The 14,365-nt window shown below is 47.6% G+C and overlaps 1 protein-coding gene across 1 annotated transcript in view; it reads right to left on the reverse strand.

Moving 5' to 3' along the window:
• The window catches only part of Cyp4f22 (cytochrome P450 family 4 subfamily F member 22), a 45,926-nt gene that overhangs the window by 6,372 nt on the left and 25,189 nt on the right, over positions 1-14,365 (reverse strand). The window contains exons 5-11 of the mRNA XM_050146030.1: positions 13,280-13,337; positions 8,714-8,728; positions 6,348-6,456; positions 5,881-6,005; positions 2,872-3,139; positions 640-706; positions 395-524 (exon numbers count right to left, since the gene is read on the reverse strand). Of these exons, the coding sequence (XP_050001987.1) occupies positions 395-524; positions 640-706; positions 2,872-3,139; positions 5,881-6,005; positions 6,348-6,456; positions 8,714-8,728; positions 13,280-13,337 (772 nt within the window). The remainder of the gene's footprint in view (positions 1-394; positions 525-639; positions 707-2,871; positions 3,140-5,880; positions 6,006-6,347; positions 6,457-8,713; positions 8,729-13,279; positions 13,338-14,365) is intronic.

Consider the following 14,365-nt stretch of genomic DNA (forward strand, 5'->3'; position numbering starts at 1 on the left):
ATGCAGAACTTCTTTTTTACACTTCTGGAATCTTTGAGAAGAACAAGCCCCAGAGTAACACTGGATCCTAGCAGAATTAAGAGATTCCTGGAAGAAACCTGAATCCAGACCACGGTTTGGAAGTAGCCCCACTCCATACAACGGGGCTCAATAATCACAAAAAATCACATGCGAGTAAAGTGATAACTAAATGCCGGCCACAAGCCACTGAATTTGAGGGATGTTTGCTAGGTGGAGTGGTTCTGAGAACTACTATAGAAGGGTAGGCATCACAGTCAGCCCCATGTTACTAGTTGGAATTCTGGAAGCTTAAGGGGCTTGTCTAAGGCCACATAACCCGAAAGTGATAGAGCAGAGACTCCTTCCTTCAATCCTCCTGACCCTCCCAACTGACCAGTCCAGCTCTTCCAGCTCCCGGCCTTTCATGACTTCTTGGATCTCTTTCCGGCATTTCTCCTGGTACTCCGGGTACTTCGCCAGGTTGAACAGTGCCCACGACAGCCCACTAGATGTTGTGTCATGACCTGTGGCAGATAGGTATAGTAAAGCTGCCACCTCCAGGCAGACTACAGTGTCCCCTGAGGTGTTTCCCAAACCGGGAGGACAGCCGCACTTCTCCGCCTAACCCCGTATCCTTACCTTCAAACATGAATGTATCAGCCTCTGCCCGGATGTCCTCATCAGACAATCCCTTTCCCTCTTCATCCTGCAATGGCAGTGGAGGATGCTGAGCCCGCTTCACCCCACTTCCCATATCCTAGAGGTCCCCCAAAGTCAGATCTGGAGGATGCTGAGCCCCTTTACCCAGCTCCTCACAACCTAGAGGTCCCCCAAAGTCAGATCTGGAGAATGGTGAGCTCCTTTATCCAGCTCCTCACAACCTAGAGGTCCCCCAAAGTCAGATCTGAAGGATGCTGAACCCATTTTACTCCACTTCCCACAACCTAGAGGTCCCCCGAAGTAAGACCTACCTCTTTCCATTTGCCTTTTTCTTATCTTTCTTCCTCTCTTCCTATTTCTATTTTTTTACATTCATTTATTTATTGTGTGCACACATTTACTTATTTAGTGTGTTGTGTGTTTACATTTGTGTGTACTTGCGTGCACACACAAACATGCTGCACGTGAGAGAATCAGAAGACAACTTGCTGGGATCCTTTCTCCCTTGAACATGTGGGTCACAGGGACTGACTCAGGTCGTCAGTCTTTGTAGCAAGCATCTTCACCTGCTGAGCTATATCCGCAGCTCGCCCTTTCTACCCCACCCTCTCTGAGACTCCATATGCAGCCCAGACTTGTCTCAAACTTCCTTCCACCTCAGTCTCCCAAGGACCGTGCACCTCTGTGCACCACGGTGCCTGGCTTCCCATCCACCCCTCTCCGAAACTAAACAGGGTATAAATACTCCAAGCAGAGTGAAGGATGCGACGTACTATAAAAGATGAAAGGTGAGAAAGGGGAAGGAAGGTCAAAGGGAGTTCATACGGGCATCGCTTGACAATTATGTGAGAGTTTAAAAAAGAGTGAGGGGGACAGAACGATGGGTCAGTACATAAAGGTGTCTCCTACTCATCCCGACAGCCTGAGTTCGATCCCCAGAACCCACGTGGTAGGAGAGAAGCAACTCCCACAGTTTGACCTCTGACCTCCACATTCATGTTGTGTCACATGCATGTTCACACATAGATTTGATAGATAAATAAATAAATGTAAAAAGAAGAAGAGGAAATGCATTAGGTAATTTCACCATTTACATAAACTACTAGATACACTTTCACTAAGTGATTAGGAGTTTGTGTGTGTGTTGTTGTTGCTGCTGCTGCTGCTGCTGCAGATGGAGTCAGGACTGTGTATTTCCTAGACACACCTGCCTCTCAAGCCTCTCCTGGGAGATACTTACTGCCTATGGGTCAGAACAATTTTCAGTTCTCTCTTTCCATCACGTGGGTTCTTTGGCTCGAACTCAGGCCATCAGACTTGCTGACAAGCCTCTTTAGCCCCTAGCCATCTTGGCAGCCCTCCTCCTCTTCCCTCTCCTTCTCTTTCATTTTGATCCTTTCCATTTCTTCACAGGTCACGTAGCCCAGAGTAGTCTCAAACTCACAATCCTCTTGTTTCAACCTCCCAAGTTCTGGGGTTTTGTGTCACCATACCCAGCTAGAGCTGACTTAAATCTCCGCAGGGACTACCGCCATATTTGCACACCACCCTTTACTCTTACATGCTGCACACTTGCATTTACTGAGCAACTCCTGACAGCCATTTATCCTACTGGATACCCAGCAACTTTGTCATCAGGTCTTATGAGCACCAGGATACAAGAGATGGGTATGATGATCTCCATCAGATACCCTCTGAGTCAGGGCTGGAATCCAAAACTCTATCAAAAATTCCACACAAGAAGCTGAGTGACACATTTCTGTGATGCCAGCACTGGGGAGATGGAGGCAGGAGTATCTGAAATTCAGTCATCCTCAGCTACACAAAGAGCTTGAGGTTAGTATTGGCTAAATAAGATACTGCCTCAAAAGTAAAGAAGAGGCAACAGACAAGAAGATTGGAAAGAGCCGGTTGGTGGTGGCACACGCCTTTAATCCCAGCATTGGAAGGCAAAGGCAGGCGGATCCCTGTGAGTTCGAACCCAGCATGGTCTACAAGACCTAGTTCCAGGACAGGTTTCAAAGCTACGGAGAAACCTTGTCTCGAAAAAACGAAAACAAAAAGACTGGAAAGATAGTTCAGTAGTTAAGAGCACTTGCTGCTCTTGTAGAAGAACTGCAGCTCCTAACTGTAATCCCCACGAGTCTGAGAATCTTTTTTCAGCACTGGGTTTAATTTTAGGGCCAGGAGCCTACGTCCACCCAGCCTCACCTTGGCCAGCAGCAGCACGTCTATGAAGTCCAAGGTTTTGCCTTGCTTGGCCTTCAGCCATGCCTCTGCGCCCTGCTGGTGCAGCGCCCGCCGCCGCTCCTGGATGACTTCGGTGGTGAACTTGTGCACGGTGTCGCAGGCCCTGCGGAAGCGCCGCCCGTCGGCCGTGAAATAGTAGATGAAATCCAGGTAGTGATGCAGGCGGTATTGGCGTTTCACCACCAGAGCGCTCAGTTCGATGATGGAAGAGATGTAATCGCTCATTCTCCTGCAGAGAGAAGGGCAGTGAGCCACCCGCGCGGCCCAGAGACATGCATGAGCCCTGTCTTCGTTGCGTAATAACAGACAGAACTTCTGTATTATTTTGTTATTTTTTAAATTCTTTTTATTTTATGTGCATGAGTGTTTGCCAGCGTGTATGTCTGTGCACCAGCTGTATGTAGTGAGTGGTGGGACCAAAAGGAGTCTGATCCACTGGGGCTGGAGTTACAGTTGATTGATGGCTGCCACGTGGGTATTTGGAACTGAATGCCGAGTTCTCCAAAGCAGCAAGTGCTCTTATAGCTGGGCCACGTCTCCAGCCCCTGTATTCTGTGTGTCTGTGTGTCTGTCTCTGTCTCTCTCTTTCTCTGTCCCTCTGTGTGTGTCTCTCTCCCCGTCTGTGTGTGTCCCTCTCCCCGTCTGTGTGTGTGTGCCTGTCTGTCTGTCTCTGTCTCTCTCTTTGTGTCTCTCTGTCTCTGTCTCTCTCTCTCTTTGTGAGTGTGTGTGTGTGGCTGGAGATGGACTGCAAGGTTTTGCATATACTAGGCAAGCACTTTACCAATTGAGCTATATCACCAGTCTTTTTGTGTTTTTTGAGACACAGTCTCTTCTTCCCCTTTCTTTACCCATCAAGTACTTGGATTGCAGGCTTGCACCACCACCACATGACTTACTCTATTTAAAGGGTTTTGTTTTGTTATTCTTTTATTTTATTTTTATTTTATGCGTATGAGTGCTTTGCTTGCACATCTGTGCACTATATGTGTCCCTGATACGCTCAGAAGTCAGAAACAGAAGCTGGATCCCGCAAAACTAGAATTACAGATGGTGCTGAACTGCCAGGAAGATGCTAGGGATCAAACCGGGTCCTACACAGCAGCATCAAGTGTTCTTAATTACTAAATTATCTCTCCAGCCCGTGAGGGTTTTGTTGTTGTTGTTTTGGTTTGGTTTGGTTTGGTTTGGTTTTGCTTTTGCTTTTTTGTTTTTTTGAGACAGGGTTTCTCTGTGTAGCCCTGGCTGTCCTGGAAATTGCTCTGTAAACCAGGCTGGCCTTGAATTCAGAAATCCTCCTGCACCTGCCTCCCAAGGGCTGGGATTACAGACTTCTGCCACCACATGTGGGGATCTGAGTGTGTGTGTGTTCACCACATGCATGCAGGTGCCCTAAGTGACCAGAAGAGGGCACCAGATACCCCTGGAACTGGAGCTATAGGTGGTTTGTTAACTGCTTGCCCATCATTTGTGCTTAGAACCAAATTACCCATCCTGTGCAAGAGCATCATGTGCTTGTAACCACTGGATCATCTCTTAAGCCCTGCTCCGGGCTTATTATATTTCATTGCGCAAGACTAAAGATGGAACCAAGGGCCTCCTACATAAGAGGCACCCTACTTCAGAGTTGCACAATCAGCCCCATAAGGAATATTTGGGAAATGAACAAACCTACGTGATTATTATTTTATTAGTTCAGTCAACAACTATTCACCGAATGCTTTTTACAAGCCAGGAAAGATGCCACATTGTTTTATCCTGAGAGCATGTCTCAAAATCAGATATTTTCATTTTTGTTTGGCAAAGGGTTAGGGGTGGCGGCTCCCTCCTGTAATCCCAGCACTAAAGAGGGGGAATCAGGGATGATCAAGAGGCCACCCTGGGTACTGTGTGAAAGCCTGTAGGATGGGATGGAAGTATGACCCAATAGTTAAGAGCACATGCTAGTCTCCCAGAGGAATAAAGTTTAATTCCCAGCACCCATGCTGGACAGTCCACAGCTTGCCTGTAACTCCAGCTCCGGGGCCTCTGACACCTCTAGGCTCGATGGCCCCCTGTACTCATGTGCACATGCCTGCCCATGCATGGACACAAAGGCATAGTATTCAAAGATAAACAAAGTTTTTCGTATATATTTTAAAGGAGGAAAAGAAAGTGGGCATAAGGAAGGAGAAGGAGGGAGATAGGGATAAAGAAAAATAGCAATACAGAAAAGAGATGAAGAAAAAGAAGATGAGGAAGAAGAGGGGATAAGACCAAATAAGAGGGAAGAAAAAGGACAGAAAGGACAAGAGGAAAGGAAGGAGAGAAAAGAGGAAGGAAAGGGAGGAATCAAAGAAAGAATGAGGTGGACATTTCTGTGCTGTGCCCTCTCTGTGGAGAAACAAGGGAGAGCAGCATTTCCTGAGCATCCACTAAGTGTGATGACACTGCTGACACCATTTTACCTCCTTAATTATGTATTTATATGGGGTTTTTGCTTGCTTGCTTGCTTGCTTGCTTGCTTGCTTGCTTGCTTGCTTGCTTTTGAGACAGGTTCTCAAGATGTAGCCTAGGTTATCCTAAAGGTCACTGTGCAAGCTGGCCTTACCTCAGAGCAATCTTCCTGCCTCTGTGTCCTGAGTGCTCAGTTTAAAGGTGTGTGCCATCTAGCTCTGTGGGGTTTGTGAGATGAGGCTTCACTAAGCTGTCCAGGCTAAACTCACACTCAAGATCCTTTTGCCTCAACCTCTCAAATGCTGCAATTATGGATCACCGGTGTGGACTACCACACCCAGCCAAAATCTCACTTGATCCTTTTTTATGATTGTTTTTTATAGGAGAACGGAGGCTTAGAGAGGTGATGTCACCTTGGGGGCCACCAGGAAGAAAAAGAAAGAGAACAAGGTTCAGGGTGCACAGCCAAGCTTGCTTCACAGCAGGGAGGGTCCCGCTCTCCTTCCACCCCCACCTACCCTGGGGGGTCACACTCACTCCTGGCAGTCACTGTTGTAACTGAACACACATTTCTGAAGGCTGTCCAGGGTCAGAAGACTGACATGCTCGAACATATCGAAGGAGGTCACCGAGCCCTCTGCCAGCCGCCGCCGCCACTTAGCCTGGAAGGGAAACACAAGGCCACCAGGCGTGAAGACTGTGAAGACCGTAGACCACAGTTGCTCAGACAGGAGCAAGGGGGACCCACTGCCAACCCATTTCAGGTGTGGCAAGGACACTGCCCCTCTCCTCTGAGGCCTGCCCAGATGAGTCTCGGGAGTTTCACACAGACAACTGTCTGTAACTCCAATTCCAGGGAATCTGACACCCTCATACAGACATGCACGCAGGAAAAACCACCAATATACTAAAATAAATCAACAAACATAAATAAATAAAAAAGAAATATAAAAACCAGCTGGGGTTGAATGGAGGGGGAAGGCAGCCATTTTGCCTGTTCTCACATGCATGATGTCTGTGCTCTGGTTGAAGATCTTCATGTAGGGCTTCAGGATGTCAAAGTGGAAAGCAGGTGTGAGCAGGCGGCGGTGTCGGCTCCACTTGTTCCCTTTGCTGAGNTTTTTTTTTTTTTTTTTTTGGAAACAGTGACTCATATAGCCCTGGCTGGCCTCAAACACAATTGTAGACAAGGCTGACCTTGAACTCTTCCTGCTTCAGCCTTTGAAAGGCTGGAGTGGCTGGTGGGCCACCACTCCTGGCTACAGGGCTCGGCTCTGCATCCCTCAGAGTCAGCTCACAGCTCAAGACTGTCTTCCTGCTCTCTCTTCTGCACTTCTTCCCTGCAAACATGATCACCCTGGCATGCCGCTGCCTCCAAACTGAAACATTCCTTCCCAGAGGGTGATGTGTCTACAGGCATTCTTCTCAGGACACTGGGACCTTCTCGCCCCACTCTTGTTGAGTTTCACCGTGGAACTTGCCTCCTCTACAATGTTTTGGTGCATGCAGAACTTCTTTTTTACACTTCTGGAATCTTTGAGAAGAACAAGCCCCAGAGTAACACTGGATCCTAGCAGAATTAAGAGATTCCTGGAAGAAACCTGAATCCAGACCACGGTTTGGAAGTAGCCCCACTCCATACAACGGGGCTCAATAATCACAAAAAATCACATGCGAGTAAAGTGATAACTAAATGCCGGCCACAAGCCACTGAATTTGAGGGATGTTTGCTAGGTGGAGTGGTTCTGAGAACTACTATAGAAGGGTAGGCATCACAGTCAGCCCCATGTTACTAGTTGGAATTCTGGAAGCTTAAGGGGCTTGTCTAAGGCCACATAACCCGAAAGTGATAGAGCAGAGACTCCTTCCTTCAATCCTCCTGACCCTCCCAACTGACCAGTCCAGCTCTTCCAGCTCCCGGCCTTTCATGACTTCTTGGATCTCTTTCCGGCATTTCTCCTGGTACTCCGGGTACTTCGCCAGGTTGAACAGTGCCCACGACAGCCCACTAGATGTTGTGTCATGACCTGTGGCAGATAGGTATAGTAAAGCTGCCACCTCCAGGCAGACTACAGTGTCCCCTGAGGTGTTTCCCAAACCGGGAGGACAGCCGCACTTCTCCGCCTAACCCCGTATCCTTACCTTCAAACATGAATGTATCAGCCTCTGCCCGGATGTCCTCATCAGACAATCCCTTTCCCTCTTCATCCTGCAATGGCAGTGGAGGATGCTGAGCCCGCTTCACCCCACTTCCCATATCCTAGAGGTCCCCCAAAGTCAGATCTGGAGGATGCTGAGCCCCTTTACCCAGCTCCTCACAACCTAGAGGTCCCCCAAAGTCAGATCTGGAGAATGGTGAGCTCCTTTATCCAGCTCCTCACAACCTAGAGGTCCCCCAAAGTCAGATCTGAAGGATGCTGAACCCATTTTACTCCACTTCCCACAACCTAGAGGTCCCCCGAAGTAAGACCTACCTCTTTCCATTTGCCTTTTTCTTATCTTTCTTCCTCTCTTCCTATTTCTATTTTTTTACATTCATTTATTTATTGTGTGCACACATTTACTTATTTAGTGTGTTGTGTGTTTACATTTGTGTGTACTTGCGTGCACACACAAACATGCTGCACGTGAGAGAATCAGAAGACAACTTGCTGGGATCCTTTCTCCCTTGAACATGTGGGTCACAGGGACTGACTCAGGTCGTCAGTCTTTGTAGCAAGCATCTTCACCTGCTGAGCTATATCCGCAGCTCGCCCTTTCTACCCCACCCTCTCTGAGACTCCATATGCAGCCCAGACTTGTCTCAAACTTCCTTCCACCTCAGTCTCCCAAGGACCGTGCACCTCTGTGCACCACGGTGCCTGGCTTCCCATCCACCCCTCTCCGAAACTAAACAGGGTATAAATACTCCAAGCAGAGTGAAGGATGCGACGTACTATAAAAGATGAAAGGTGAGAAAGGGGAAGGAAGGTCAAAGGGAGTTCATACGGGCATCGCTTGACAATTATGTGAGAGTTTAAAAAAGAGTGAGGGGGACAGAACGATGGGTCAGTACATAAAGGTGTCTCCTACTCATCCCGACAGCCTGAGTTCGATCCCCAGAACCCACGTGGTAGGAGAGAAGCAACTCCCACAGTTTGACCTCTGACCTCCACATTCATGTTGTGTCACATGCATGTTCACACATAGATTTGATAGATAAATAAATAAATGTAAAAAGAAGAAGAGGAAATGCATTAGGTAATTTCACCATTTACATAAACTACTAGATACACTTTCACTAAGTGATTAGGAGTTTGTGTGTGTGTTGTTGTTGCTGCTGCTGCTGCTGCTGCAGATGGAGTCAGGACTGTGTATTTCCTAGACACACCTGCCTCTCAAGCCTCTCCTGGGAGATACTTACTGCCTATGGGTCAGAACAATTTTCAGTTCTCTCTTTCCATCACGTGGGTTCTTTGGCTCGAACTCAGGCCATCAGACTTGCTGACAAGCCTCTTTAGCCCCTAGCCATCTTGGCAGCCCTCCTCCTCTTCCCTCTCCTTCTCTTTCATTTTGATCCTTTCCATTTCTTCACAGGTCACGTAGCCCAGAGTAGTCTCAAACTCACAATCCTCTTGTTTCAACCTCCCAAGTTCTGGGGTTTTGTGTCACCATACCCAGCTAGAGCTGACTTAAATCTCCGCAGGGACTACCGCCATATTTGCACACCACCCTTTACTCTTACATGCTGCACACTTGCATTTACTGAGCAACTCCTGACAGCCATTTATCCTACTGGATACCCAGCAACTTTGTCATCAGGTCTTATGAGCACCAGGATACAAGAGATGGGTATGATGATCTCCATCAGATACCCTCTGAGTCAGGGCTGGAATCCAAAACTCTATCAAAAATTCCACACAAGAAGCTGAGTGACACATTTCTGTGATGCCAGCACTGGGGAGATGGAGGCAGGAGTATCTGAAATTCAGTCATCCTCAGCTACACAAAGAGCTTGAGGTTAGTATTGGCTAAATAAGATACTGCCTCAAAAGTAAAGAAGAGGCAACAGACAAGAAGATTGGAAAGAGCCGGTTGGTGGTGGCACACGCCTTTAATCCCAGCATTGGAAGGCAAAGGCAGGCGGATCCCTGTGAGTTCGAACCCAGCATGGTCTACAAGACCTAGTTCCAGGACAGGTTTCAAAGCTACGGAGAAACCTTGTCTCGAAAAAACGAAAACAAAAAGACTGGAAAGATAGTTCAGTAGTTAAGAGCACTTGCTGCTCTTGTAGAAGAACTGCAGCTCCTAACTGTAATCCCCACGAGTCTGAGAATCTTTTTTCAGCACTGGGTTTAATTTTAGGGCCAGGAGCCTACGTCCACCCAGCCTCACCTTGGCCAGCAGCAGCACGTCTATGAAGTCCAAGGTTTTGCCTTGCTTGGCCTTCAGCCATGCCTCTGCGCCCTGCTGGTGCAGCGCCCGCCGCCGCTCCTGGATGACTTCGGTGGTGAACTTGTGCACGGTGTCGCAGGCCCTGCGGAAGCGCCGCCCGTCGGCCGTGAAATAGTAGATGAAATCCAGGTAGTGATGCAGGCGGTATTGGCGTTTCACCACCAGAGCGCTCAGTTCGATGATGGAAGAGATGTAATCGCTCATTCTCCTGCAGAGAGAAGGGCAGTGAGCCACCCGCGCGGCCCAGAGACATGCATGAGCCCTGTCTTCGTTGCGTAATAACAGACAGAACTTCTGTATTATTTTGTTATTTTTTAAATTCTTTTTATTTTATGTGCATGAGTGTTTGCCAGCGTGTATGTCTGTGCACCAGCTGTATGTAGTGAGTGGTGGGACCAAAAGGAGTCTGATCCACTGGGGCTGGAGTTACAGTTGATTGATGGCTGCCACGTGGGTATTTGGAACTGAATGCCGAGTTCTCCAAAGCAGCAAGTGCTCTTATAGCTGGGCCACGTCTCCAGCCCCTGTATTCTGTGTGTCTGTGTGTCTGTCTCTGTCTCTCTCTTTCTCTGTCCCTCTGTGTGTGTCTCTCTCCCCGTCTGTGTGTGTCCCTCTCCCCGTCTGTGTGTGTGTGCCTGTCTGTCTGTCTCTGTCTCTCTCTTTGTGTCTCTCTGTCTCTGTCTCTCTCTCTCTTTGTGAGTGTGTGTGTGTGGCTGGAGATGGACTGCAAGGTTTTGCATATACTAGGCAAGCACTTTACCAATTGAGCTATATCACCAGTCTTTTTGTGTTTTTTGAGACACAGTCTCTTCTTCCCCTTTCTTTACCCATCAAGTACTTGGATTGCAGGCTTGCACCACCACCACATGACTTACTCTATTTAAAGGGTTTTGTTTTGTTATTCTTTTATTTTATTTTTATTTTATGCGTATGAGTGCTTTGCTTGCACATCTGTGCACTATATGTGTCCCTGATACGCTCAGAAGTCAGAAACAGAAGCTGGATCCCGCAAAACTAGAATTACAGATGGTGCTGAACTGCCAGGAAGATGCTAGGGATCAAACCGGGTCCTACACAGCAGCATCAAGTGTTCTTAATTACTAAATTATCTCTCCAGCCCGTGAGGGTTTTGTTGTTGTTGTTTTGGTTTGGTTTGGTTTGGTTTGGTTTTGCTTTTGCTTTTTTGTTTTTTTGAGACAGGGTTTCTCTGTGTAGCCCTGGCTGTCCTGGAAATTGCTCTGTAAACCAGGCTGGCCTTGAATTCAGAAATCCTCCTGCACCTGCCTCCCAAGGGCTGGGATTACAGACTTCTGCCACCACATGTGGGGATCTGAGTGTGTGTGTGTTCACCACATGCATGCAGGTGCCCTAAGTGACCAGAAGAGGGCACCAGATACCCCTGGAACTGGAGCTATAGGTGGTTTGTTAACTGCTTGCCCATCATTTGTGCTTAGAACCAAATTACCCATCCTGTGCAAGAGCATCATGTGCTTGTAACCACTGGATCATCTCTTAAGCCCTGCTCCGGGCTTATTATATTTCATTGCGCAAGACTAAAGATGGAACCAAGGGCCTCCTACATAAGAGGCACCCTACTTCAGAGTTGCACAATCAGCCCCATAAGGAATATTTGGGAAATGAACAAACCTACGTGATTATTATTTTATTAGTTCAGTCAACAACTATTCACCGAATGCTTTTTACAAGCCAGGAAAGATGCCACATTGTTTTATCCTGAGAGCATGTCTCAAAATCAGATATTTTCATTTTTGTTTGGCAAAGGGTTAGGGGTGGCGGCTCCCTCCTGTAATCCCAGCACTAAAGAGGGGGAATCAGGGATGATCAAGAGGCCACCCTGGGTACTGTGTGAAAGCCTGTAGGATGGGATGGAAGTATGACCCAATAGTTAAGAGCACATGCTAGTCTCCCAGAGGAATAAAGTTTAATTCCCAGCACCCATGCTGGACAGTCCACAGCTTGCCTGTAACTCCAGCTCCGGGGCCTCTGACACCTCTAGGCTCGATGGCCCCCTGTACTCATGTGCACATGCCTGCCCATGCATGGACACAAAGGCATAGTATTCAAAGATAAACAAAGTTTTTCGTATATATTTTAAAGGAGGAAAAGAAAGTGGGCATAAGGAAGGAGAAGGAGGGAGATAGGGATAAAGAAAAATAGCAATACAGAAAAGAGATGAAGAAAAAGAAGATGAGGAAGAAGAGGGGATAAGACCAAATAAGAGGGAAGAAAAAGGACAGAAAGGACAAGAGGAAAGGAAGGAGAGAAAAGAGGAAGGAAAGGGAGGAATCAAAGAAAGAATGAGGTGGACATTTCTGTGCTGTGCCCTCTCTGTGGAGAAACAAGGGAGAGCAGCATTTCCTGAGCATCCACTAAGTGTGATGACACTGCTGACACCATTTTACCTCCTTAATTATGTATTTATATGGGGTTTTTGCTTGCTTGCTTGCTTGCTTGCTTGCTTGCTTGCTTGCTTGCTTGCTTTTGAGACAGGTTCTCAAGATGTAGCCTAGGTTATCCTAAAGGTCACTGTGCAAGCTGGCCTTACCTCAGAGCAATCTTCCTGCCTCTGTGTCCTGAGTGCTCAGTTTAAAGGTGTGTGCCATCTAGCTCTGTGGGGTTTGTGAGATGAGGCTTCACTAAGCTGTCCAGGCTAAACTCACACTCAAGATCCTTTTGCCTCAACCTCTCAAATGCTGCAATTATGGATCACCGGTGTGGACTACCACACCCAGCCAAAATCTCACTTGATCCTTTTTTATGATTGTTTTTTATAGGAGAACGGAGGCTTAGAGAGGTGATGTCACCTTGGGGGCCACCAGGAAGAAAAAGAAAGAGAACAAGGTTCAGGGTGCACAGCCAAGCTTGCTTCACAGCAGGGAGGGTCCCGCTCTCCTTCCACCCCCACCTACCCTGGGGGGTCACACTCACTCCTGGCAGTCACTGTTGTAACTGAACACACATTTCTGAAGGCTGTCCAGGGTCAGAAGACTGACATGCTCGAACATATCGAAGGAGGTCACCGAGCCCTCTGCCAGCCGCCGCCGCCACTTAGCCTGGAAGGGAAACACAAGGCCACCAGGCGTGAAGACTGTGAAGACCGTAGACCACAGTTGCTCAGACAGGAGCAAGGGGGACCCACTGCCAACCCATTTCAGGTGTGGCAAGGACACTGCCCCTCTCCTCTGAGGCCTGCCCAGATGAGTCTCGGGAGTTTCACACAGACAACTGTCTGTAACTCCAATTCCAGGGAATCTGACACCCTCATACAGACATGCACGCTGGAAAAACCACCAATATACTAAAATAAATCAACAAACATAAATAAATAAAAAAGAAATATAAAAACCAGTTGGGATTGAATGGAGGGGGAAGGCAGCCATTTTGCCTGTTCTCCATGCTAGCACACAACCTTGCAAAGTTGCAAAGTAAACTGGTTTCCTTCCACTGCTCTGAGTGAGGATCACCCTCCTCCCTGTGGCACTCACCTAACCAAGGCTTCAGGAAGCTGTAGAAAAACTCATCCTTGGGTGCAATGGCAGCTGTGGAGAGAGAAGAGGCAGCGGTGATCCCAGACCGAGTTCCGACCTCTGCTTATGACTTCCTTGGGCCTCTTCTCTGGGCTCCTGCCCTCCCATCTCTCCCCACCTTCACATCCATCCCTTGATAAATCTTATAACATGCTGATCTGAACTTAAGCCTCTCCTGCTCAAACACCTCCCATGGCTCCCCATTGCTCTCGCGGGAGAGCCTTGAGTTGGGTGGGGTGTTGCATGCCTGTAATACAAGCAGTTGATACACTAAGTCAGAAATCACTGTACATTTCAGGGCAGCTTCAGTTATGTGCATAACATGTTCCAGGCCAACCTGGGCTGCTGTGTTAATAGTTTTACTAAAAGGAAAGAAATAAAAAAATAAAAATAAAAATAAAAAACTTGGGCCTGCTAGATATCTCTGTGTGTAAGGATGCTTCCTGCTAATCTGATGACTTGGGTTTAATTCTTGGGACTCAGAAGGAAAAAGGGGAGAACTGACTCCCACAACCTGTGCTCAGACATCCACATACATGATATAGTGCATACTTATACATATGTGCACGAATGCACACACTAAAAATAAATACAAAAGAAACCCAAGTTTTAGAAAATCTGCATATATATGTATGTATTTATCTATCTGTGTGTGTGAGTATGTGTGTGTAAGCACGTGCCTGGCACTTACATGGAGGTCAAAGGAAAACTTGTAGGAGTCAGTACTCCTCTTCCATGTGGGTCTCAGAGAGTAAATTCAGTTCGTCAGGCTTGCCAACAATTGACTTTACCCACGGAGCCACCTCATTGGTCCTGAATGCTGGACTTCCTTATATTAAAAAAAAATAGGCTGGAGAGATAGATGGCTCAGAGCACTGGCTGTTCTACCAGAGGTCCTGAGTTCAACTCCCAGCAACCACATGGTGGCTCACAGTCATCCATAATGAGTTCTGGTTTCCTCTTATGGTGTGTACAAGGTGGAGAGCATCAAGTGTTGTTCTCTGACCTCTTCATATGTGCCTCCTCTCCCTTCCCCACAT

The sequence above is a fragment of the Alexandromys fortis genome, unplaced genomic scaffold (genome assembly GCF_014885135.2).
Source record: "Alexandromys fortis isolate MF-2015 unplaced genomic scaffold, M_Fortis_MF-2015_v1.1 scaffold_42, whole genome shotgun sequence".
In the NCBI taxonomy this organism is placed as follows: Eukaryota; Metazoa; Chordata; class Mammalia; order Rodentia; family Cricetidae; genus Alexandromys; species Alexandromys fortis.